This window comes from Lactuca virosa, chromosome 1 (genome assembly GCF_052849685.1).
Source record: "Lactuca virosa cultivar CGN04683 chromosome 1, Lactuca_virosa_CGN04683_v6, whole genome shotgun sequence".
NCBI classification, from domain to species: domain Eukaryota; kingdom Viridiplantae; phylum Streptophyta; class Magnoliopsida; order Asterales; family Asteraceae; genus Lactuca; species Lactuca virosa.
In genome coordinates this window covers 131,622,322-131,649,715 of record NC_136426.1, presented here as the reverse complement: position 1 = coordinate 131,649,715, position 27,394 = coordinate 131,622,322, and the positions used below count along the sequence as shown (strand labels likewise).

General features: G+C 36.5%; 2 protein-coding genes and 4 long non-coding RNA genes across 8 annotated transcripts; 1 reads left to right on the top strand and 5 right to left on the bottom strand.

The window, feature by feature from the left end:
- Positions 1 to 13,841: 13,841 nt before the first annotated feature.
- On the bottom strand, positions 13,842 to 14,551 carry LOC145106671 (uncharacterized). Its single transcript, XR_013707625.1, has 3 exons — positions 14,379 to 14,551; positions 14,155 to 14,221; positions 13,842 to 14,074 (listed from the first exon to the last, which is right to left on the bottom strand). It is a non-coding gene; the product is annotated as an uncharacterized LOC145106671 (long non-coding RNA).
- Positions 14,552 to 14,559: 8 nt separating this feature from the next.
- LOC145120808 (histone deacetylase 5-like) lies at positions 14,560 to 15,957 on the bottom strand (the record flags this gene model as incomplete). Its single annotated transcript, XM_079056603.1, has 5 exons — positions 15,863 to 15,957; positions 15,691 to 15,750; positions 15,463 to 15,611; positions 14,817 to 14,926; positions 14,560 to 14,740 (listed from the first exon to the last, which is right to left on the bottom strand). Coding segments are annotated over exons 2-5 (477 nt in total), but the record flags the coding sequence as incomplete, so codon positions are not given.
- LOC145120800 (uncharacterized) lies at positions 15,854 to 16,523 on the bottom strand. The gene is made up of 4 exons (XM_079056597.1): positions 16,446 to 16,523; positions 16,273 to 16,370; positions 16,102 to 16,189; positions 15,854 to 16,000 (listed from the first exon to the last, which is right to left on the bottom strand). Exons 1-4 carry the CDS (start codon positions 16,521 to 16,523, stop codon positions 15,854 to 15,856), a joined length of 411 nt encoding a protein of 136 aa, XP_078912723.1.
- Positions 16,524 to 16,671: 148 nt separating this feature from the next.
- Positions 16,672 to 17,452, bottom strand: LOC145106665 (uncharacterized). 2 transcript variants are annotated; one of them, XR_013707621.1, is made up of 3 exons: positions 17,370 to 17,452; positions 17,005 to 17,284; positions 16,672 to 16,770 (listed from the first exon to the last, which is right to left on the bottom strand). It is a non-coding gene; the product is annotated as an uncharacterized LOC145106665 (long non-coding RNA). The 2 variants fall into 2 exon arrangements; XR_013707622.1 differs by having other exon boundaries at positions 16,685 to 16,770; positions 16,874 to 17,284.
- A 72-nt stretch (positions 17,453 to 17,524) lies between these two features.
- Positions 17,525 to 18,150, bottom strand: LOC145106660 (uncharacterized). The gene is made up of 3 exons (XR_013707620.1): positions 18,004 to 18,150; positions 17,738 to 17,806; positions 17,525 to 17,627 (listed from the first exon to the last, which is right to left on the bottom strand). It is a non-coding gene; the product is annotated as an uncharacterized LOC145106660 (long non-coding RNA).
- Positions 18,151 to 21,709: 3,559 nt separating this feature from the next.
- LOC145106657 (uncharacterized) lies at positions 21,710 to 22,784 on the top strand. Of its 2 annotated transcripts, XR_013707619.1 has the most exons (3): positions 21,710 to 21,976; positions 22,089 to 22,415; positions 22,488 to 22,784. It is a non-coding gene; the product is annotated as an uncharacterized LOC145106657 (long non-coding RNA). The 2 variants fall into 2 exon arrangements; XR_013707618.1 differs by having other exon boundaries at positions 21,710 to 22,415.
- The last annotated feature ends 4,610 nt before the right edge of the window (positions 22,785 to 27,394 follow it).

The following is a 27,394-nucleotide window of genomic DNA, read 5'->3' as shown; positions in this document are numbered from 1 at the left end:
TTCCGAACCGATGGGGATGATGACAAGAGTGATCCGACATCGTAATCCCAGTAGATGAGTAGTAGCATGACGTGTCATGAGCAGGCATAGGATCAAATTGCTTCAGCAGTAGATGTACCTTGATACATGTTAGGTATTTATAGCCTTTCAAGAAGGCTATTGGTGACTTAGTGTTCATTATGATCTAGTAAGTTGAAGAATCTAACTTCTACCAGATTGCCTTAAATATTAATAAATTATAATATTATAGGATAATAGCTAATATATACGTTACCTTCCAGTTAGATTGTCATAGGGATATGTGTCAATAATCTGAGTAATGGTCCAAGTGAGTTATCTCACTATACAATATATATATATATATATATATATATATATATATATATACATCCATGTATAATTAGGATATAAGAGATGATAAAGTAGAGCTGATACTATATTCTTTATGTGCTAAGTGTTTTGAACTTAAATTATTAGTTACGGTAAGGATAGAGTGTTGAAGGCGAAATGGTCATGTCGTAAGCCTAAAATACACATAGCATGTTGAAGACTAAATGGTTGGGTCGTAACTCTAAGATATATATGGCGTGTTGAAAATGAAACGGATGGGCCGTAATTTTAAGATACAAATAGCGCGTTGAAGACGAAATGGTTGGTTCGTAAGTCTAAGATACATATATTATTGGTAGATCGGTGAAAGTTCATGAGCCATTATTTTTATGCATGTATCTTTATTGTAATATGTGGTATTTTGGGGAACTCACTAAGCCTTGTGCTTACCCAGTTGATTATAAATGTTTTTCATGTACTCCTTTAGATTGTGAGAAGTGCAAGGCTGGACTGTACACACTCGCTTTCGCATCATGTTTTCCACATATTGTAATTAAACAATGATATATTTTAATAAATAAAAATGAAATTTTTTTGATGAAAATCGGGACGTTATAGTAGGTGTTCTTCTTTTGATCATTTTTTTATATATAAAATGACATATAATTCTATACAATTAATTTTGTATATTTCCGTTGATACATAAACATGTTGATATATAAACTATAATCATTTTCTGTAACAATGTTAAATAAAATGTCACACCCCGCTAAATCGGAAACACGGGGCGTGGCAGTACAAATGGTCCCATAGAAAAAGTTAAAAGACAACACCAATCATAATATTAAAAACTTTACAAATTAAAATGAGTTTGAACAACTTTTAAAAGTAATTACAACGTATTAAAATGGAATAACGCATGCAAATGCTCCTACAAGTGTTGTGTCTCTACGTGCCTCATACTAGGTGATTCCTGAAAAAACATGTAAAATGAGCGTCAACTATAAAAGTAGTTTGTGATTTCACAGATTAAAAGTAATATTGGTTTCATAAATCGAAATCAAAGTTTTGATAAAAGTTTCCATGAATAAAAATATATTGCTAAAATGAGTAAATAATTTTGCATAAACAAAGTTGATTGTCCTCATGAGAAATAAAGTATGTTGCCTAAATGAGATGCAACGTTCATATCCTCTTGGGAAATAAGGTTTGTTGCTAAAACGAGTAAACAAGTTTCATTGCTATAATGAGCAATCAAGTTCGTTGCTACAAGGAGCAAGCAAGCTCGTCGCTAAAACAAGTAAATAAGTTTCCAGTAGTAAAAGTTTGTTTCTATATTGAGAAACAAATTTTATTGCTATAATAAGTAAACAAGTTTGTATGAATATGAGAAAACAATGAGTTCACAACCAAGCCTATAACTGACGCCCTATCAAGATCTATGCTTATCGTTCCATTGATTAATATGGTATCATGCACTCAAGCAATCGAGCGAGTGGGGAGTTGTCAAATCCTAATAGCGCTATCCATAATCACCATTGGCTCAAAGAGTTAATGGTTGGAGTAAAGTGGAAGGGACTTAAGACGATAAGGCCTCAGGTTTCAAGTTGCACAAACATACGTAGAAAAATATAGCAATCAAGTTTGATACAAATCAATTTAAATATAACAAACAATAAATAGTTTTTTGGACACGTTTTTCCACCCCAAAACACAAAAACCGAAAATAGGGGAAGGCGTGAATACTCACAATACTTTGAGATGATGCAAATGATGCCTTGAGCTAAGTTCCACTTGTACCACTACCGATTCCTACAATAATGGTTTACACTAGTGAGTCTCTAATCAAAATCTAAGACTAGTATACTTAACTTCTACAATAGAATTGTGTCAATTGTTATATAACAATTTAAGTGGAAAATTCTCATTATTGAAATGTTAATATTTAACATTTTAAGAGTTGTTCCAATGATTAAATATTCAAAAACTAAATCAATTTAGTTCTAAAATTTCCCAAACATTGCATTTCAGTTCTAACTATTATGATTTTTAGTTATGTTAAACTATTTTTTCCACCATTAAATTCCTTGAAAATATCATAAAATTATGAAAAAGATAAACAGTTAATAAAAAATCCCAATATTTTTGTGAAACTGTTATACAATGTATATAAACTGGGAATAATACTAAAATTGATTTTCAAGCAATTTAACCCGATTTTATGATTTTTGTGTGTTTATGCTAACAAAAATAGAGATAATTAGAAAATAGTTTCTAAAATTTCCCAAACTCTTTGTACTAGTGTTATTAGACATATAAAAGCTGGAAAAAATTACCAAAATTGATTTTCATATATTGGAGTCCAAGTTTTGGATTTATGTGTATCTAGTGTAAGAAATATAGCATAAATAGCAAAACGATTCGATAATTCTTCAACATTTTTGTAAGATTGTTATTTGATGTATACAAACTGAGAAAAATATCAAAACTGGTTTTTGAACAACTTAATCTATTTTTATGATTTTTGTGTATTTATTCAATTAAAAAAGAAAATAAATACTAAATTGCTTAGAAAACTGCCCAAACTTTATATTTGTGCTTAAACTGTAATACACGATGTCATGTGATTTTCTTGTAATTTTTAGAATAGGTTAACTATTTTCCGTGATTTATTCTCATAAATAAGCATTAATTCATGAAAAATAATAAATAGTAAGAGAAATTTATTAAACTTTTTATTCATGATTTAAATGTAATATAAGATATTCTGATGAAGTTTCATAATTTTTCGATAAGTGTATCTATTTTTCATCAATTTAATCCCTTAAACATTCATTAAATCGGGAAAAATAAGAAATTGTCTTGGAAAAATCTGGAAAAACTTTCATGGAGTATCTATGATGTCTAAAAGATGCAAAAATTATGAAATATGGCTTTGGACATTCATAAATATATTTTGCTATTTATTTCTCTCCAAAAAAAATTAGAAATCAACAAAAAACTCCCTTAGAAATGCATAAAACTTCATGAAAAGTCTTTACTCGGTGCATAGGTGATATCCGAAATTTACCAGAATTTATTAACCATCAAAAGTCACGAAAGAGATCTCAATAAACGAAGGAGTTGGAGGTTCAAGTTCAAGTTCAAAACCACCCATCTTCTAAAAATGATTAAGGGGATAAAGGAAAAGGTATTGTGGTGACTCCTTCTGAAGAGGAAAAAGAAAAAGCAACAGGCCTTGGAAATTGAAAAGCAAAGGCAAATAAACAGCATTCTGTGGCAAAGGCAGAATGACCCACCTGGCTTAAATAACGGTGATTCCAACAAGCAGTGGTGTTATGAACCCATTGAAGACATTGTTTCGATTGGGCTGAACGACTACTTTCGCAAAGTCTCGAAAAAGAGCTATTGTAACATTCGAAAAATTCTTGAAAATTTTAAACTTTTAAAATAAACCACAAACCATCATTGTTTACAAATTGTTTTCAAAATAAGTTTCACATTAGAGAAATCCCAAAATCATAAAAACAAAATATGAGGAGGTGCACGAGCACGCCTTCGCCTTCCCGCGATCCTCCGAGGTACCTGAAACATAATCCAAAATGTAAGCCTAAAGCTTAGTGTGTTCCCCCAAAATACTGATACATAACAAATGGCACAAAATATAATAACAACATGCATTGGGTCCACATCTTAACAGACTGGATTACCCATGAGCCCACAACATAAGTCTGGCTTGCCCTCATCCCACAGCTTATGTCTGGCTTGCCTAATCAGTCATTTGACTGAATACCGCTAAGCTCTCAGTATGAGCTTGGCATGCCCATGTGACCAATTCCATCAAAATCTCAAAATACCCAAAATGCCCTCAAAAGTCCAACTTGGTTAACCATGGTCAAAGTCAAAGTCAAAGGTCAAGGTCAATAGTCCATGTTGACCAAACTCGCCGAGTGTACCTCTTGAACTCGTCGAGTTCTACAATACTCAGAAAGTCGGGGAAAACCCCAGCCAACTCACCGAGTTGGCTGGACAACTCGCCGAGTTTTCCCCATATTAAAACATACAGTTGATTCTTCGATTTCAGGGACTCTAAAGCTCAGATCTAACCTCCAAATGTGTCTAAAAGGATAAAGTTTCCAAATTTATCCTTTGGGACTACTCCAAAAGCTCAAAAGCCCATCCACAAGGCTTGAAAACTCAAAGGCTTAACTATTAAGCACAAAATCCATGAGATCTGGAACCCAACCTTTCAAGAAGAGATTCTAGCCTTAAAAACGCCCCAAAGGTTGGTGCTTTATAGACATGTATGTCCAATGCATGTCTTGAACCCAAAATGGGTCAAAAAAGGAAAATATGACCTAAACTCCATGCATGGCATCAAGACTTGCCAAAAGACCAGATCTAACCCACTATAAGACCATCATGACCTGGAGATTCATCAAGTTGCAAACTTTATGAAGTCCATCCATTGAAACACCCAAGAATAAGGAGGAAAAGGGACCAAACTCAAGATCTAGCTACATAGATAGATAAAAATCGGACCTTGAATACTTACAATGGTCCAAAGAGTGGCAAACTGCAGATGTGAGCTTAGCTTGCTAGATTCGTGCCTCCTTCTTTCAATCTTCTCCCTCATTACTCCCAAAAGCCACACACTAACTCATATAATGAGGTGGAATGAAGATTAGGGTTCACAAAGCCGATAATAGGGTTTGGAGGCTGATAAAGATCAGCGTCAAAGACTTGAGGAGGTTATATAGGGTGCAAACCCTAAAATTTAGGGTTTCACAAGCATCCGCTAACTGGCTGAGTTTTCCTCTCTAACTCCTCGAGTTGGTCCAAAAAGATGCGCGGCCCAAAGTCGTTCAACACGTTGAGTTGAAGCCATCAACTCGACGAGTTCCAAGGGAAACTTGTCTTTTGAATAATAAATCTCATACGTGGGAATCGGGATGTTACAACTCTCCCCCACTTGGACTAGGCTTTGTCCTCGAAGCCTGTTGCGGTGAACAAATTCGGATAATGCTCCTTCATCTCCGCCTCCGGCACCCAGGTCCACTCGGATCCCCTCCGATGTTGCCACTGTACCCTTACCAAAGGTACCTCCTTGCTACGTAGAACCTTTACCTTCCTTTCTAGAATAGCTACCGGCCTCTCGACATAGTTCAGGTGCTCATCAACCTGAATATCATCCAATGATACCACTGCATCCTCGTCCAAAACGCACTTCCGCAACTGCGAAACGTGGAAAATGCTATGAATCTGACTGAGCTCCTGCGGAAGATCCAATCTATAAGCAACCTTGCCAACACTGTCAAAAACCCGGAATGGTCCAATATATCGGGGGCTCAATTTCCCCCTCTTCCTGAACTGAATCACACCTTTCAAAGGTGAGACCTTAAGCAACACCATGTCACCGACCTGAAAGTCCAACTCAGATCGTCATCGGTCGGCATAGCTCTTCTGCCGACTCTGTGCAGTCTGCAATATCTGTCTGATCTGCTGAATCATCTCTGTAGTCTACAGAACCACTTCGGTCCGACCCATGACTTTGTGACCAACCTCTCCCCAACAGACCAGGGTGTGACATCTCCGCCTATATAGGAGCTCAAAAGGCGGAGCACCAATGCTAGAATGGAAGTTGTTGTTGTAGAGAACTCTGCAAGAGGTAGGTAGGAGTCTTAGCTCCCACCAAAATCAATAACACATGCTCGCAACATATCCTCGAGGGTCTGAATGGTCCGCTGACTCTGGCCATAGGTCTACGGATGAAAAGATGTGCTGAAATGCAGCCGCGTGCCCAGTTCCTCATGAAACTTCTGCCAGAATCGGGAGGTGAAACGAACATCACGGTTGGAAACAATAAAGACTGGAATGCCATGGCGAGCAACGATTTCGCGAATATACACATTGGCCAACTTCTCGGCCGATGAGCTCTCCCGAATTGCCAGAAATTGGGCACTCTTGGTCAATCGGTCCACGATGACCCAAATATTATCAAAACCCTTTGCCGTCTTCGGCAACTTGGTGATGAAATCCATCAAAATCTTCTCCCATCTCCACATGGGAACCTCCAAAGGCTGCAGCTTTCCATACGGCCTCTGATGTTCGGTCTTGACCATCCTGCAGGTCAAGCACCTCTCGACATAGCAGGTGATCTCCCTCTTCATGCATGGCCACCAATAACTCAATCTCAGATCCCGATACATCTTGGTGGCCCCCGGATGGATAGAAAAGCGAGACTTATGAGCCTCCTCTAGCACAATCTGTCTGACCCCACAAGACACAGGAAACCATACCCGACCGCAACGGGTCAACAAACCACGACCGTCCGGAACAAATTTGGTAATCTCACCCCTGATCCTCTCAATCTTCCAATTCTACTCTCGAACACCCTCAGTCCGAGCCTCCGTAATCAAACTCACAAGTGGAGAATCCACAAATATCCTCATACATGACACCGAAACAGAAGATCCAGCCGTCTTACGGCTCAGGGCATCCGCCACCACATTCGCTTTACCTGGATGGTAAAGGGTCTCGCAGTCATAATGCTTGACTATGTCTAGCCACCTGCGCTGCCGCATGTTCAGGTTCGGCTGATCCATAATATGCCTCAAACTCTTGTGATCCGTGTAGATAGTACAAAGAACCACATAAAGGTAATGCCTCCAAATCTTGAGGGCAAAAACTACCGGCCAACTCAAGATCATGTGTGGGATATCTCGTCTCATGCGGCTTCATCTGCCGCGAAGCATAAGCTAACACCCTTCATCTCTGCATGAGGACTGCCCCCAACCCGATGATGCAAGCATTACAGAAAACCACAATATACTCAACTCCCTTAGGGAGGGTTAAAAATGGGGCCGCACAAAGTCACTGCCGAAAGGTCTCAAATGCTGACTACTGCTCAGGGCCCCACCGGAAATCCACACCCTTCCTCGTCAGACGAGTGAGGGGTACCGCAATCTTATAGAAATCCTGAATAAATCTTCGGTAGTACCGTGCCAAATCCAAGAAACTTCTAATATCTGAGGGATATTTCGGAACCTCCCACTACATCACCGCCTCGATTTTGGCCGGATCGACCAAAAACCCATCCTGGTTGACGAGGTGTCCAAGGAATTGAACCTTTCGCAACCAAAACTCACATTTCAAGAACTTAGCATAAAGCCGTTCTCACCTCAAAACCTCCAGAAGCTCACAAAGATGCTCCTCATGCTGCTCTCTGGTCTTGGAATATACCAATATATCATCAATAAACATGATGACCGAGCGATCGAGCATCGGCCTGCATACCTGATTCATCAGATCCGTAAATACCGCAGGAGCATTGGTGAGCCCAAAAGGCATCACCACGAACTCGTAATGCCCATAACGAGTCCGAACGCGATCTTCTCCACGTCCTCCTCTCTCACCCTGACCTGATGGTACCCAGACCTCACGTCTATCTTGGAGAACCAAGATGCTCCATGGAGCTGATCAAAGAGATCATCAATCTGCAGAAGGGGATAACGGTTCTTCACCGTTAACTTGTTCAGCTCCTTATAATCGATGCACATCTGGTATGAACCATCCTTCTTCCTGACAAACAGAATCGGTACTCCCCATGGAAAATTGCTCGGACGGATGAATTGCTTTCCTAGAAGCTCCTGCAGCTTAGATGACAGCTCCTGCATCTGCAGGTGGTGTGAATCGTTACGGTGCCTTGGCAATAGGGGCCACACCTGGCACAAGGTCGATCCTAAACTCGACCTGCCTCTCAGGAGGCAAACCGGGCAACTCCTTCGGGAATACATCAACGAACTCCCTGACACTAGGAATATCAGCAACCGACACCTGACCCCCAACCCGCGTGTCCACCACATAAGCCAAGTAACCTGCACGTCTGTGCTGAATATACTGTCGAGCCCTGGCTACCGAACAAAACCCTGAACCCAACTTGGTGCCCTCTCCATAAATAACCAGTTCTCCCCCACTTTGGGTTCGAACTACCATGCGCTGATCCTCGCAGTCGATCATGGCACCGAAACGGCTCAGCCAATCCATACCCACAATCATGCAGACATCCCCCATAGGAATATGAATCAAATTGATTGGAAAGGATACCCCGAAGATCTCCAGAACGCAACCCTGATAGACCGAAGAAGCCAAAACCCCATGCTCGTTAGTGATAGAAACTCGCAACGGACACTCCAAATCCCATATGGGCAAAGCAAACTCCCTACTAAAAGACCGAGAAACAAAGGACCGACTCGCACCCGAGTCAAACAACAGTAAAGCAGGCAAGGAGTTCACTAGAAATGTACCTACGAAAGGTACAAACAAATGAGCAGAAAACAAAAATAATCAATAAGATAAGGGATAGAAACATACCAATAAAAACATCGGGTGCTATCTTGCCCTACTCGACAGTGAGCTGGAAAGCGCGACCTAAAGCCCTTGGGGGCTTCGCATTGCCCTGAATCCCGTCAGTGATCCTCAAAGTGGCCGGTGCTGGAGCCTGCGCCGGCCTGGCAGTAAGCGATGGACAGTTGGCGTTCACATGGCCAACCTGGTCGCAATGATAACAAATCCTGGAACTGAGTGATGGAGCCTGTTGGCGGTAATCTCTTGCCATGTGACCCTGCCGACCACAATTGTGGCACCCCGACGATGATCAACAAGCACCCTCATGCGCCTTGCCGCACTTCCCGTAAGTGCGGCCCTTTCGGCCCCCAGATCAGACATCAGCGTTCTAAAACCGCTTTGGCGCTGGCTGCGACTACGACGGGGCCCACCTCTGCTCTGTCGTCTACATATCAATCTCAATCTCACGCCGCCTGGCGGCCTCCTGCATCTCCAACAATGAACTGTAGTGCTGAGTAGAAACAAAATGCATGATCTCCGTCTTGAGCATGCTCAAGTAACGGGGCATATGAGTCCGCTCAGATGCAGTAAACTCATAGCAGAACATAGCCCTCTCCGTGAACATTATGGTGATCTTCGTCGCTGACTTAGAACCCCGTCTCAAATCCAAATACTCATGCTGTAACGTCTCTTGCTCCAAAATCCATGAGATCTGGAACCCAACCTTTCAAGAAGAGATTCTAGCCTTAAAACTCCCCAAAGGTTGGTGCTTTATAGACATGTATGTCCAATGCATGTCTTGAACCCAAAATGGGTCAAAAAAGGAAAATATGACCTAAACTCCATGCATGGCATCAAGACTTGCCAAAAGACCAGATCTAACCCACTATAAGACCATCATGACCTGGAGATTCATCAAGTTGCAAACTTTATGAAGTCCATCCATTGAAACACCCAAGAATAAGGAGGAAAAGGGACCAAACTCAATATCTAGCTACATAAATAGATAAAAATCGGATCTTGAATACTTACAATGGTCCAAAGAGTGCCAAACTGCAGATGTGAGCTTAGTTTGCTAGATCCTTGCCTCCTTCTTTCAATCTTCTCCCTCTTTACTCTAAAAAGCCACACACTCACTCATACAATGAGGCGCAATGAAGATTAGGTTTCACAAAGCCGATAATAGGGTTTGGAGGCTGATAAAAGATCAACCTCACTTAAGGAGGTTATATAGGGTGCAAACCCTAAATTTTAGGGTTTCACAAACAGCCGCCAACTCGCCGAGTTTTCCTCTCCAACTCGTCGAGTTGGTCCAAAAAGATGCGCAGCCCAAAGCCGTTCCACATGTCGAGTTGAGGCCATCAACTCGACGAGTTCCAAGGGAAACTTGTCTTTAGAATAATAAATCTCATACCTGGGAATCGGGATGTTACAGCTATGACATTGAGAACTCGGATTTCAATCAGCTTGACTTCCCTTTGAAGCATATGTTGTTCACTTTTTTCAGTTCAAAATCGCAGAGAATTTCAATGATGAAGATAAGTTCAAAAGGCTCAAGATGCGATTTCATGCTGTATTGGGGAAAAATGAAGAAGAAGTGTGGTCATAAGTAAATTTGTGAAGATGATGTCCATCACTCGAGAGAACATGTTCGAAGGATTCTTAGCAATTTTGATGTTTCGAAGTTGCCTGAGTCGATCAAAGATGATTTCATTATTGGTTTTGCTCACATTAAGGTTTTCATTGACAACTACTATGATTGCCTAGCAATAACTTATATTGAGCTTGCTATGGCTATTAACAAGACTTCAAAGGCTCTTCGGTCATTGATGAAGGGGAAGATTGATATAGACAGGTATGAAGATGAGGAGATTATTCATCAACCTCTAGGAGTTGTATTTCGAGGGAAGAACAAGAATGAGAGGATGGCAAATTTCTTGTTTCAAGTTAGTGATTTTGAGAGGTATACAAATGCTCATTATACCAATCTCCTTGTTCGTATCAATAACTGCAAGAAAAATGAAGCTGAAGACAAGGCAGAGATTCGAAAGACGATCTTATGGTATATGGAGGTTCGCAATGTACTTCTACAGACTTTGAAGCTCATGACATAATTTCGACTTTTCTCACTAAGGGGGAGATTGTAGGGTTTGAATTGTAGATAGTGAAAAGTCGAAACTCTTTTGAGTCTGTTACGGTGCGAAATCAGTGATTTCGACATTGTATGTATATACAAGGCACATGTCGAATTCGATATTGAACGTTTAATCCTTGTATTTTTTGTGCATCTGTAACAACCTATAAATAGGGTAAGTATTAGGGTGAGAGTATGTTTTGTGCTATTCGTTATTTTAAACGCTTTCAAACCTTTGTACTATTTACAAACATAAATGAGTCAATCAGATCTTATTTAATTGACGCGTTCTTTCTAATTTCTGTGATTGATTACGTATTCGGTACTCGATTTTAACACAAATAAAAAAAACCTAAAATAAAATCATAGAAACCAAAACCGGATGATTTTTGAAAAAATAAATAAAAACTGACCTTTGAGGTTTGGTACCGACATATGTCGGTTCTCTATTTATAAAATACAAAGACTGTAACTTTTATATATTAACTTTTTGGTAAAAATAAGCCGTAAAACAGAAAAGAAAAAATACAGATAGTCGTTGCGATAGATGTTTTTGAAAATATCGGTGACTTTTGTAGAGGAAAAAGGGGGGCATTACCTGTTTGTTTGACAGAAATTTGCAATTGATAATGCTCGCGGTAAAACTTATCAAAAAAATTGATTGTTTTTTAGCACCAATTAAAATTTGATGGTTAAACTAAAAATTTGACAAAATATAGTCTCTTTTATATTATTAACCATATGTAATATGTTTGATTGGCGTTGAGTACGTGTGCACTTGTTGCATATAATATTTTGTATTATTTAAAAAACAAAAAGTAAGACCCGGATAATTCGTTATATAAATCCAGTTACGAACCTGTTAAATCGCTTTTGATCCAGACAGGTCAACAAAAACACAAGAAACAACAAACATAATTCCTGTTATTGCATTTATATACGCAAATCCCAAGTTATATGAAATCTATTAACGATAAGGCACACTACAGAGGGGAAGCTTTTTTATTGATAAAGAATCAAGACAACGAAAATGATAGAAATCTTAACACAATAATGAAAGAACATGGAATTGAATGCTAGATTACTATGAAATTGAAATGGAACTCAAAATAACAAATCAGTGAAGATAATTAATCATTATTTATGCCCGAAATAAGAGAGGCTCTCGAAAGAGGGACCTCCTGCCCAATCTATTGCCAATGACTATGAGAATCCAAATTACTCGGTGATCCAAGTGCCCTCTGATTAATTCTTATTTATGCTAGTTTAAAGATATTCTAGATAGGATGTAAATATAAAAATGATAAATATTCCATTTAGGTCCCTCCCAGCTTGCTCTTATGTTCTTATATGATTCATTCTCTGTCACAAAATCACAAAAAGGTCAAAACCTGGTCACAGTGAATCGGACGCAATATGACATGAGAGAAAACTCCATGAAAGTACCAATCTCTAAGATACTTTAGACACCATAAAAACCGATAGACTCCATATAAAGAACAATCTTTAAAGCTTTTTTCAAACCACTAAACACATGATTTTTAAGATAATCTCATAGATCTTTAACATAAAACATGGTTTAAAGCATAGTCTTAAACAAAAACATTGAAATTCACCAGGCGATTGATGTGCTTAGCAGCTGTTCTTCAAGATCACCTTCTCTTGGGCTTCATTCTCCGATGACCCATGATATGCAAATTGCTTAGCTGATAGACAAAGCAAGAATGGTGTGAGAAGAAAATGGTATTTACAATCTAGAGAGAGAGCAAATGACAAGTAAACATATTCCTAATACATTGTCACAGTAAAAGCAAGCTAGGGGAGTGCGACCGCATATTGACTCGACTCGATGACTTACCATTAACAGATTGTACTATATTTGGCATGCATTAGACTAAGAGTATGACCGATGTCAAAGGGACAAAAGTTTTAATTTTTTGTCACACCCAAAAGGACATACAACTGTGTTAAACTTAAAATATTAATCATTAATTGATTTAAAAACCATTATGTATTATTGAAGTTAATGTGAAAGAAACAAGGTAATAAAAAGAAATGAGGGGATCACGAACAAAACTATAAAGACGAACATCAAGATTGGAATAAAGAGCGATTGGTACTATTCTGTTTTATGGGTTGAATGAATCCGAAACGAACAAAAGTGGGAAAAGAGAAATCCAGGGATCCACCATGTAATTCCTGAGCTGAGCACATAGGAACAAACATGTTTCCAGTAAAAAAATTGTGTAGCAATAATTCAAAAAAATAGAACCAAAATCAACCTTCTCCATGCATTACTCATGTAATGTCTCAAAACCAAACAATTTGGCACCCAAAGTAGCGAGCATAAAGTATCTCCTTGGAATTGCATTAGATGTCCCATTGCTCTAGTCATCCTTCTCAACATATTCCATATTTCTTCCATGCTGAACCACATATCGATCAAATTGCCTATGACATCTCAACACGATACGAGACACATCCATACGCACCACAACCACTACAAAAAAAATGCTAATTAGTGACCAAAATGAAATGGTCACTAACAATAGAAAGGGTCGTCACTAAACGATTTAGTGACCAAAATCCCGGTCGTCACTTTTCGTCACTATAGGTCCGTCACAAAACCGATTTAGTGACCAAAACATATAAGTAGTCACTAAATAGTGACTAAAATATCTTTGTCACTAAATCAATGACGACCCGTTTCGTCACTAAATGTTGTCACTAATCAACGGAAGTCGTCACTATTTTGTCCCACTAGTGACCATAAAAAGTCGTCACTATACTAATCAATTAGTGACCATACAAAGTCGTCACTGGTTTATCCAATTAGTGACCATAAAAATTTGTCACTGTGTTATTCAATTAGTGACTATACAAAGTCGTCACTGGTTTACCCAATTAGTGACCATAAAAAGTCGTCACTGATTTTTGTTGTTTTTTGCATTTGACCCACTTAAGTAACTAGTCAATGGTAAAATATACTATTATTCATTGATAAACAAAAATTATTCTCAAATTTAAACAAACCCGTAATATTTTCCATTTGGTACAGTCTTAAATTATCATGCAGACATACAACTTTTCAGCAAATTACACAAAAAAAACCAAATAAAGAAAAGATTCAACTCTTCCCAGTTTTTTTTACAATAAATGCCTTTACATTCTCTTGATCCTTTCAGCAACGTAGGTGAAATAGTATTGCAATACATTAATCTATTACTCTTTCAAATGATGCCCAAACAAAGATGTTATCTTAATCTGCAATACATGTATGCGATTTCAGTTAACACGATTTACTTTTTTTACTTGACAAAAATCCATCAATCAAAGAAACTTACAAACTTAAAGCAGTCAAAGCTTGGTTAGAGCTCTTACTCCAGAAAAGCCACTATCTGTTACTCCATACTGAATTTCATATTCATAATTAGAACTAACCCCATTACATACTTCATTCCTTATCAAGAAAGTTTTGACTTAATATAGAACTTAAAAGACAAATAAAACTCACAATTGATTAATCAATATAAAAAAGCTAAAAATTTAGTGTTTTTGATGCTGATACCTGTAATGAGAACCATTGGTTCTCTTCTAGAGATATTTGTTGCATGTGTCCATCACAATTGCATGTTTTTTGGCACCAAAAAGAGCCAAATCAAGACCATTAATAATAACAAAAAAAAAAAGAATCAATCAACAATGATATTTATAAAAAATGGAATGTTCGAACCATACTACAAGATATGAACACGTTTAAATTCTCTTGCAACAGGGATCAGTATATGGTCCCATGCTGCAATATAATCTACATCACCACATTTTCCATTCTCCCATGGAACATTTATATTGTATCCTTCACCTTCTCCATCACCCTTCATGTCATATGATCCATCATCACCACAGGGATAAAAAGTCCCATACTCATCCCTGCATTATTTATAGTTTTAAACCAAAAAAAATTTAATAAGAGATTTATTATTAATATTGGAAACTAATCATTTACCTGTGTACAGAGAAGAACAACACTTGGGAGTCCTTATAGAAGGTCTTTTGAGTACCATTTCCATGATAAACATCCCAATCAACAATTAGTATCTTGTTAATACCTAATTCCTGCAATATACATAAGAAGAATTAATTTAGATAATTCATAAGATAGTAGTCAATGGTTGATTTGACAAACTGTATGTATCATTGCATTGAATATTGATCACTCTTACTATGGTGTCCAGGAGGTCTAACAACGGCAAATGCAGAGTTTAGTTCCCCTTTTGCAACTTTTGCAGCAACCTGTTGAACAAATCGTCAATTAATATGACACTTGATTGCAGAAATGTAAATGTATAAGAGCTTAAATCAGATATGAACTTCTTACATCACATTCACATATGACCCATGTTTTGAAAACCGGACCGGACCGGCCGGTTCGACCGGTTCAACCGGGAACCGGTCCCGGATACGGTTCTTAAAGGCCAAAAAACTGGTGTTCATGTGAACCGGTAAAAACCATTACAAAATAACAAGTTTCTTTCAGGGTCAAATCATTCACATATTTTTCAGGTGCCTCATATTTCCCTTCAGGGTCAAATCATTCCCATATTTTTCAGGTGAAAAAATAAACATTGTAATTTGTTGTTCAACAGTTTTACCTCAACAAGTACTCTTCCTTTCTTCTTCTTAGCATCTCTCTCCTGTTTCTTCAAAGCATATTTGGAATCTTTCCTTCCTCTCTTTCTATCTACTGCCACCTCAGCATCATCATCATCATCATCATCATCATCTTCATCTTCATCATCCTCTAATCTATTTATAGTTTAATTAATAATTAATAATTAATAAAATAAGTCAAGAAAATTACAAAATCGCCCTCGACTTACCATCGGAACCGGTTGGAAGACCATTGTAATCCTCCATATCATCTTCCTCTTCATATTCGCCTTCAACAAATTCCGTTTCCACATGTTTTCCAGAAAATATTTACATTTATACAAAATAATAAAAGAAAAAACCAAAAGGGTAGTTTGGGAAAAATAAATTCTACTAACAAACCTCGTACTCTTCATTAACATCCATTTCTGGTCCCTCAAATTGTTCAATAAACTTATTAAATGCTTCAGCATGAGCATTAACTATCTCACTACTATAAGTTCCATTTTTTAAACGCTCCAACAATTCCTTTTCGATATTCTGGACAATAGAAATATTAATTATTAAAATTATGAAAACATTTTATTAAAAAAAAATAAAGCTGAAATATTTTATAAGTTTTTAAAAATAACAAATTAAACCTTGTCCAATATAGCTGCCTTTTCAGCCTTTTCCTCTCTTATAGCTTCTCTCTTCTTTTCTTTCCTTGGAGTTGTCATTATCTTTTCCCTATAAAAGTTTATATATTTTGGTTAATTATAATTATGGAAATAGAACAAATAAGATATTTTTTTTAAAAAGAAAAAAAAAACCTTGTTTTAAGGGCAAGCTTCCTCATGCGTATACGCATTTGTGTCATTTTAGTCAACCGTTGTTTTGCCTTGTGTACAAGAAACTGTGGCCAATACATCTGTTGATATTAACTCGATTTTAATTTTTAATTTCATTTAAAGAAACTCAAAAGGATATAAATAAAGTTTTGTACCAGATTTTTGTCGATGATTTCAAGGGCTTTTTCATAATTGTGAGGCAGTTTCACTCTTTCCCATAGCTTGTTTGGCATATGAGCTCTCTTTATGGTTTTCATATACAAGTAAAAGACTCATGCAAAATAGAAAGTTATGCATAAAGTATATAACCAGATAATTTTACTATAAAAATGACAATTTTATCCCTAGGGTTTAGGGTTTAGAAAAATACCATCATGATCACGGATGGTTGCATAACGACTATTGGCTAGTGGACATGAGCTTCGGTTACAAATTCCAGTTAAATTGTACTCATTTCAGCAAAAAATTCCAGCAGTAATTCTGATCAAATAAATAATAAAAATAAAATAAAAAGTGGGATGAAACAGTTTTAACATTTAGGTAACTTTTCAGCACATTAATGACAAAATTGCCCAAGACTTACTTGGCCATATAACTGCAGTGTTTATGCCTGAGAACTTGCCATATAACCTCATCATTCATTTTGACTTTGATCGGTATAAAAACAACAGACATTACAAAATAACAAGTTTGAGGAAGGAAATAAGAATTAACCAGTGAAAGTGAAACTAAGAAGGTAAATGTTTTTACTTTGATCAGTTACTTTCTGACTTCCACGAACAACTTGCACAACATCCTTTAATGACTTCTCACTTAACTGCAAGTTGCTGAACAATTGCTTTCCAAACCTCTTATCCAAAGGGAATGCCAAAACAAGATGTTCAACAGAAACAAAATCATCTCCCATTTCTTTTTTATAAGTTCTTGCATTTTCCTTCAAGATCATCAGTTGTTAGCTGATTAAGGGCTTCTGCTTGAGACTCCATGGTCATAACTAACAGGACATCAAAAAAAAAAAGTTAGAAAGGCATTCATGTCTTTTGTTTTGTTTTAAGATAGAACATAGAAAGAAAGAGAACTTTTTTCATCCATCTTCTCAAATGCTGAAAGGGCACTGTTTGTATTCACATTCCCCAACATTTCACTTACTTTTGTTGTAGTTCTATACAAAAAAAATACATTAACTCCAACAAGTTATAGCAAAATCTCAATGTTATTAAAAAAAAATAGGGAATGAAAACAAACTTTGCAGACTATTCACGTGCTTTGAGAGTATCTTTCTTTGACACATGATTTGTTTAAATAACAACAGATGAACAGATACACCTCAGTTTTATCTGTTGTTAAATATAAATAATTTTTCATTTTGGATGTTCAAGTAAACACATGATTTGTTTAAATAACCATATAAAATGCTAAACTTTGTGCGAGTAGAGAGAGAAAGAACCTGAATAAACTTATGTTAGCAAATCAAAGAGTTTAGGGTAGACTGACCGACCTCTTGAAACACTTGAGCCTAATTTCCAGTAAAGTGAATCCATCCAGCAACAATTGAAATCAGACACACATATTTAGGCAGTAAGACTTGAACTCAAACACATTTAGAATAGTATTATACATACATAGATTTATTCAGTGATAATTGCTTGGAAATCAATATAACACAAAGTAGTATTGTATTACAATAAAATCAGAAACGGAAACAGAGCTTACCTGAAATTGCGGTCGTCGGCTTGACGGTGGAGGCCGACAGAGGTCTTCCTCACAATGAATTCAGACAGCGATCGACTTGCCGATGGTGAAGGGCACCAAAACTTATCGATGGACAACGATTGCGAGAGTAAGATCGCCAATACTGGTTCTTCGTGACCGACTGAGAGAAATACTGAAATGATGAAGCCAATTGCAGTTCGTTTTACGATGTCGACTTGATTCGGGCCCGACCGAGAGGGAAATTTGCGATGAAGTTGGAAGATTGGTTCAAATCGACGATCAAATGTCTACACGTAACCCTGGTAAAAGAATCAAACGCTAGCGTAGATTCTGGATTTAGAGGAAACGCAAAGTTAACTTTCGAAAAGTTATATAAAACACCCTTATCTTTGAATTTATTGATAAAAAAGACCCAACGGTTAAAAATTGCTACATTTCTAATAAAATAATATTCAACTAAATTTAACTCTCAAAACGTAATTATTTTAAATAAAATATAATATTTTTTGTTTAATTTTCTAGTGACCACAATATTTGGTCATTAATGTTACAATGCAGTGACCATTAATTTTGGTCATTACGTTTGTAAATGAATTACCATTATTTTTAGTCACTAATATTTGTTCTGATATTAAAAAAAATATTTTAATTCAATTTTATAATTTAGTGACCGGTGAGTGACGACTATAATAGTACTCGTCACTAAATTTGTAGCATTACACAAAATTCAGTGACGACTTAATATATGGTCAATGAACTGTGCATTTAGTGACTAGATTTTACGTCGTCACTAAAAAAATGGTCACTAATAAGCAGTTTTCTTGTAGTGAACCCATATCACATCTTCTTGATAATTACCAATTACAAAATGAAATTACTGGTTGATGAGTCATGTTATCTTTGTTTCCACAATTGGGCAAATGCAATTTGTAGGGTTGTGGATGAATTTATGGGGGAAGCTGCAACTCCTTCACCAGTGTGGAAGATGTGAGTATGTGACATTCACAACCGACTGTATCCATGACCACATTGCAAATTTTATCTAGAAATAGGCATATGATATTTATTTCCTTTTCTCTTTTTCAGGAGTATTGAGTTCGGATGTAAGGCTCTTCACACCCTGAAGACCTCACAAACGATATCTTAAGTGTAAAAGATACATGCTCCTCTTGTGCATCTTCTAGCACCAAAGAAGTATCCTTCTTGTTCATGTAATTCAAGGCCCAATTATTTAAACAGATGGTCATATCCCTCGTACTTGAACACTTTACGTCGCCTATGTATTGGTGTTATAAATGATAGTTAGAACCATCATATGATGTACCATATCCCTTGAAGCTAAGGGTTTGTGGGTTGTTTTCTTATTCTTTAGTTTCTTTCACATTCCACACCAAACTTATTGAGCTTGTTGAGTTGTGGAGACTAACTGCTTCTCGTGGAGGATTAAGGGTATGCCCGATATTGGAAATGGGTTAACACTTAACAATATAATTACCATACCAATTGTGATAATATATTTGTGCCCCACTTTTTTTAATAAACAATTTCAATTGTACATATGTAGCTCTATAGAAAGAGCATCAATGTAATTGTAAGCTTCATCTCAGTATCAATAATGAATCTCTCTAGTTTCACTACAAGAAAAATGGACATTTGTAACTAAAAATTCAAGGACTGAATCAGTCTTTGATAACATGTATATTGGATTGCGGATGGTTAGTGGTATGTATTTAGGGCTGATTAATCATCCCCTGATAATATTTGGGACAGTATGTGAGTCGTTAGAGAGTGAGAATAGCTATTAGAGACTAAAATTAATATGGTTATGCTAAATTACAGGTGGAGGGTACCTTATTAGAGACTGAATTTTAGTCTTTGATATACATGTATAATTTTGACTTTGAAGGGAAACTATGAGGGACTGAATTTAAGTCTTTGGTATGTTTTGACTTTGAAAGGAAACATAATGGAGACTAAAATTTAGTCCTATATATGTTTGTGCATAATTACATGTGGATGATATTTTATTAGAGACTAAATTTTAGTCTCTATACAATTTTGGCTCTGGAGGGAAACCTATTAGAGACTGAAATTCAGTCCATGATATGTTTGTGTCAAATTACATGTGTATGGTAACTTATTTGTGATTGAATTTTTGTTTATGATATACATATATAATTTTTGCTATGTACGTATGGAAATCGATTAGGGACTGAATTTTCAGTCATTGATAGACTTGCGTTAGGTTTGACTTTAGAGAGAAGCTTACTAGGGACTCAACTTCGGTCTTTGACAGAATTAAACCAAATTTGGCTTTAAAGAGAACTTATTAGGGACTGAATTTTTTGGTTTTAAAGAGAACTTATTAGGGACTGAATTTCAGTTGCTAGTAAACATGCATTAGTTTGCATTTAGAGGGAAACTTATCATTAACATAGTTTTAGTATTCGATATTGAATAAATTGGTATTGTCATGTATCAATGATTGATGAACCATAAACGAATATTACCTAGACGTATACCGACTGAATCTCGTTCTTTAATCGAGAAGCCTCACTTTAAATTTGGATATTGGATTTTAGTATCTGAGATTAATTAATGAGTATTGGATAACACATATATCATAGACCAGATGAACCACTTCAAGAAAGTTCGTAAATAGCAATGAAATCAAAATCGATAGTGATTCTAGTACTGAAAGGCTTACTGTATTTATTTTACTATGAAAATGGCTAATAAGTTACATTTAGTAACTAAATCCAAAATAGCTTTGGAATTTCTCTACGAAATAAAAAATCGTAGATATTCCGCTATATAATATTTTATGTAATCAAAATCCATAACTAATTTGCAATGAAGTTATGAACAGAAACAAAATACATAGCTATTCCACCACAAAATAAAAAATTGTAGCTATTGAGCTATGAAATTTGCCAAAGAATCATTTTTCGTAGATAAACTGTCACAAAATTTCTTGCAAATTTAAAATTTGTAGCTATTCTGATGCAAAGTAAAAAAATTTGTAGTTATCCTGCTATGAATTTTTCTACATAATTGAAATTCATAGAAATCCAATTTAAAAAAAAAAACTTAACTTTAAACGTCAAAAAAGATAGAAAAATGTGTGTGTATATATATATATATATATATATATATATATATATATATATATATATAGAGAGAGAGAGAGAGAGAGAGAGAGATGACGGTTTACTTGAGATTAAAAAAATTAAAGATCTTGAGATTCAATCTCAGCTACATATTTCTCATTTGTCGTTCAAACGCTCCAGCATAACGACAGCAGTCCGATATGTCTAACCATAAATGATTATATGGCAGAGAGGTATAATCATATATGATTATACATGTTTATACGTATATGCCTAATCATAACTTATTATACATATATGTATGTTTACAGATTGAATAATCATATATGATTATGACAGTTGAGTAACCATAAATGATTAAATACAAGTTCTAAAGGTTGATGTACAATAAAATTAAGCATCGTTTAAAAAATTGTCTTAAAGACAACTTGTAGAGCATGTTTTACAAATGTCCAATGCTTGATCCTTTTGGCTCCAAAGCTCTTCAAATTTGTTTTATAATATTTTAAAATCTCTATTACCATAATTTTTCTTGAAATATGTTGACCACTTGTGTGCCTTAGATTCAAATCATTCTCTCCATTCAATATCCGAAGAAACCCTAAATATTTCATCTCTAAATCTCTCTTTAATCTTACTTTTGCTCCTATCGACTAGCGTATGCTTTCTAGCCTATATAACTAATGGAGTTTTCTGTTTGTTTTGTGTAGCAGCAATAAAAGTTCCTTATAGATCTAAAACATTTGAGTTATTTTTTCCTCTATTCTTTCACACCTTCTATCAGTTTTTTCTATTTTTGGGCCTTATTCTATCTCCTTTACATGGAAGGGATGAAGAGGAACAAGAACACAAACAAATATGGTGTTAGTATTTAAAACTCCGCCACTCTCTCTATTTCATGTCAATTTCATGGACCTGTTACCACCATAATCGATTCTATCTTTTTATGATTTAGGGTTTTAGCTTTACGTGCAGGTACTGTTGGGACTACAAGGTCATTGTCAATATGCTGAACCAAAAGAGACAACATTTCATCTTCTTCTTAGACTCCAATCACCAGATTCGGCACCAAAACAAAACCCTTGCTTCAAACAACCATTTCGTTCGAGATTTATCTGTACTCCAACAACCGCTTTATGTCATGAAAATTAGTAGCAGCTGATTAAATCTGAGGAAGAGGTAGATCTTGGTTTTATTTTTCCATTCTTAAATTGGTTTTTTACTTTAATTTTCTGATGGAGATGAAAACATTGTACAAAGTTTACATTACCAATTAGCCTGAGATGGAAGATGAAGGTAAAGGTATATATCGACTTTTTGAGTTTATATTTGTTATTTGATACTTGATTTTAAACCTTTCTTTTCTCTCCTAAGCCTCAATCTCAGCATGACTAACTGCATCTAAGAGAAAGTCCTATAGAAGGTCCTAACACACTTACACAGCAAGGGGGCAGACTCAAAAGGAGAAACAGTGAAAGTAGACTTGAAAGGGGAAGAGGGAGACTTTTATATAGTGTATAATTTGGTTGAGATTTGGGATTAATGAAAACCAGGGATATGTGGTTGTTGGTATGCAGAATAGCGGACCAATTCATGTTTATCTTAACATATGAGTTTCAAAATCTTTGTTCATTTTCATTTAGTTTTCACCAAAAAATAATTATTTTCTAACATGACGAATGTTTTCAGATTTGTCAAGCTGTGGGCCTTTATGAGTCCCAGTTCATCTTCACTAATGTATGTATTATTGTAAGTAAAGTCTATTAAATACTTTTTCCCTTTATACATCAATGTGCTTGTGTATATCTATTTGACTGGTTGTCTCTGTGCATGTATGTGTGTGTATGCTCTATCTAGATTTCTTCAAATTTACAAAATTGTCTCGGTGTATGTATGTGTTTGTGTGTATGCTTTGTCTGGATTTTTTCAAATTTACAAGGTTTCAGGTGAAGTTTAATTTAGTTAAAAGCTTATAAAAAGTTATTTATGGTTTAGAATCCAATTTTTCCTTTGATTTGCATACAATATCATAAGGTTAATTGATGTGCTACTGGGTCTTTCAATTTCAATCGTTTAGGATTGTTAACTCTTAATTTTATTTGATGTTTTGTCTAAGATTTTTAATTTCATTTTTTTATTTCAGTCTCTTAAGGTTGTTTATACTGCTTTCGTTTCACATATAAACTCTTCAAAAGGTGGTAATTTTGCTGCTACCCAGTCAAAAATAAATTCTCTGATTACATATTCATTGTGTAGTGGAATGACAAAATCAGAGTGTTATTAAAACAGTGTGTTTGGGCTTTATGCATATAGAAGGGAAGTATTAAAGAAGACAAACCCAGCTACCAAACTTCTTTTGTTTGATGTTGATGAAAATCTACTTTGTAGTGTGAATAAGGCATCCTCTAAGGGGAAATGAAGTTTGACCTTGTTGTTTTGGGTAGGGTTGTAAACGAACTGAATGTTAGGTGAACTGTTCATGAACCGTTCGACGGGAAGTTCATTTATTTAATAAATAAACAAATTCTCGTTCGGTTAGTTAAACGAACGAACATGAACAATGCTCTTGTTTGTTCAATTATGTTCGTGAACGTTCGTTTTTTTGTTCATTTACGTTCGTTCCGTAACATTTATATTAGAGGTAAATTATATTTCCAACCCTTATGTGTGAGAATTGTTGCAAATTGGCCAACAGTGGCATTTTTGTAATTTTTTGATGAGGGTGCGTACGTCAGGCATATATTGAGTACGCATGGTGTATGTGGCAAGATCCCAAACCCAAAATTTTAAGGTTTGGACCCTATTTAAGCATCCTTATGTCCCAAGTCTCTTTCCTCTCACCAGCCTCCAACCCTCATTTCGTCCGTAGCAAACCCTAATATCTTGTGTGTTCATTTTAAGCTTGAAAGTGTGTATCTTGATGTCTTTGAGGCAAAGAGAAGGTTGAAGAACCACCTTGGAAGATCAAGGCCACTTAGATCCAAAAACACCTCACCTCCAAGGTTCATTTTAGGGTATAAACCTTCACGAACCCAACGATGAGTGATGGCAGAACATGGTTGCCAATCAATTTCCCAGTCTTTGGTGATGGGTAAAGGTGCAGCCGGGAGTGAAGAAAAGGAGCCATGCGCCGGTTTAAGAATTGAAACGTGAAAGAATTGGTGAACTCTAGCTTTGGGTGGTAGTTCCAGCTCATAAGCAACTGAGCCTACTATTCGTTTAATACGATATGGGCCAAAAACCTTGGAGACAGCTTCTTGTATCGACGCTTAGCCAAACTTTTTTGACGGTAGGGTTGAATCTTCAAGAAAGCATAATCACCAACCTCAAACGTGAGTTCCCGTCGCTTCAAATTTGCTTGGTTTTTCATCCGGTCTTGGGCCTTTTGGAGGTTTTGTCGTTGGAGCTTCAAAATATCATCCCTATCAAGTAATTGATGTTCCAGTTCTACATTTTTGGTTTCCCCTGTAACATAAGGAAACAAAGAAGGAGGTTCTCTACCGTAAACAACAGTAAATGGTGTTGTACTGGTGGATGTATGGTACCCAGTGTTATATGAATATTCAGCCCATGGTATGAAAGTACTTCATTTGGTTGGTTGTTCACTAGCAAAGCAACGTAGATATGTTTCTAAACAACGATTTAAGACTTCCGTTAAACCGTCCGTTTGAGGATGGTAACTTGTGCTCAATTTCAGTTTGGTTTGACTTAATCGAAACAATTCTTGCCAAAAGTTGCTAAGAAAAACCACGTCTCGGGCAGAGACGATAGAGCGAGGAAAACCATGTAATCGTATAATCTCTTTGCAAAATATCGTTGCTACCCCTTTAGCCGTGAATGGGTGAGACAAACAGAGAAAGTGAGCATATTTGCTTAGGCGATCCACCACGACTAAGATAGTATCGAAACGGATTGATGGGGGTAAATTGACGATAAAATCCATAGAAATATCCTCCCAAACTTGGTTTGGAATGGGTAAGGGTTGAAGCAAACCGGTGGGGGACAGAGTTTGGTATTTATGTTGTTGACATATGACACATTGCTGCACAAAAACCCTTACATCCTGTTTCATCTTTAGCCAATAATAACGAGAGCACAGTCGCTGATAGGTTTTTAAAAAACCTCCATGGCCACCGAGTGGAGTATCATGTGCTTCCTGTAACAGTTTAAGTCTGAGGGAAGATACTTTATGTATTACGAAACGCCTTGATAAAACAAAAGCTTATTTGCAAGAGAAAAATCTGTGATTGATGAAGGATCTTCATGTAGTTTGCTAATCAAGTCTCTTGTAAATGGGTCGGTTTGATACCCTGCTTTGATTTCAGCCACCTCGACACAATAAGGAACAATTAGTGTCAATAATTCTCCCGAATGAGCTCGTTGAGATAAAGCATCAGCTCCCTTGTTCTCTTTTCCTGCTTTGTGAATAATTGAGAAATCATAAGACATCAATTTAAGTAGCAACCTTTGCTGCTTAGTAGTGGTAATGCGTTGTTTTAACAAAAATTTCAGGGTATAATGATCGGTACGAATTAAAAAATGATGACCAGGCACGTAATGACTCCATTTTTGTACCGCCAGGACTAATGCCAACAACTCTCTGTCATAAGCCGATTTAAACGGTTAGATGGAAAATAGGCCACATGATGGTATTGTTGTGATAATATTGCTCCCACACCATTCCATGAAGCATCACATTCTATGACAAAAGGTTTTGAAAAATCGGGTAACCGTAGGACTGGAGTGGACAACAAAGCCTTTTTCAAGTCATTAAAGGCTTTAAGGGCCTCTTCTGATAAGAGAAATCCATATTTCTTGGTTAATGCAGTGAGGGGATGGGCTATGACACCATAATTACGAACAAAGTGTCTGTAGTACCCTGATAACCTAAGAAAACCTCTCACTTCATTGACTGTCGATGGTACGGGCCATGATTTAACTGCTGATATCTTTTCTTCTTCCACACTAACTCCTTTCAAGCTGATCACATGTCTAAGGAACACCACCTGTTCTTGTCCAAAGCAACATTTCGATAGTTTGGCAAAAAAATTGGTTGTCATGAAGTAATCTTAAGGCCTGTTCCAAATGAAATTTGTGTTGTTCCATACTTGGACTATAAACTAAAATATCGTCAAAGAACACAAGTATGAAACGTCGTAAGTATGGACAGAATAAATCATTCATGATAGCCTGAAATGTGGAAGGAGCATTAGTTAGGCCAAAAGGCATGACCTTGAATTCGTAATGACCTGAGTGAGTGTGAAGGCTGTTTTTTTGATATACGGGGCTGGCACTCTAATTTGATAATAACCCGATCGCAAATCGAGTTTTGAGAACACTGTAGCACCATGCAGCTCATCGATTAATTCGTCAATATTGGGGATCAGATATTTTTTTGGCTATAGTTATCTTGTTGAGGGCTCGGTAATCGATGCACATCCGCCAAGAATTATCTTTCTTCTTCACTAGTAGTATAAGGCTGGAAAAAGGGTTGGTGCTTGGTTTAATAAAACCAGTGGCCATCAACTGTTCCACTTGTTTTTCTATCTCATTTTTTTGGGAGTGGGGATAACGGTAAGGACGGATGTTAGATGGAGTGGAGTTTGGCATAAATGGGATTGAATGATTTTGTGATCGAATCGGGGATAAATGCTGAGGCTCGTCAAAGATGGTGGTGTATTGGTTGATAACAGGTTCCAATGGGAGTGGTATGCAAGGGGTAGTTTCTGGTTCAATGTCTAGGTGTTGGAAATTGGATGACTTTTGAGGGCCGGATGAAATGCCTTGTAGCTTATATCGTTTTCCATCTATTGAAAAAATCATGAATAATTCCTTCCAGTTAGCTTGAACCGTATTTAACGTAGCTAACTGTTGAACACCCAAAACTAGATCAGCTCCACCAAGAGAGAAGGGATGAAAATCCTGAGTGATCTTGAGGTCATTAATCTGTACAGAAAGATTTTTGTAGATTTGACCACATCGAATTAGGTCTCCTTTACCGATTTGAACACCAAAAGATGTTACCGGTTGAGAAGCCAACTTAAGTTCATTGACTAAGACATCTGAGATAAAATTGTGTGTAGAACCGCCATCTATTAAAATTAAAACCTCTATAGAATGAAGCATACAATGGATTTTCATTGTGGTAGGTTGCGACTTTCCCAGAATGGCATGTGAGCTAATTTCAGCAGTCTCCTGTTGGTTGGAATCAAGATCAGTTAGATCCGTTGTCGAAGACTCTTCAACGGCTTCATCAGCTTCTAAAACCTTGAGGGTACCAG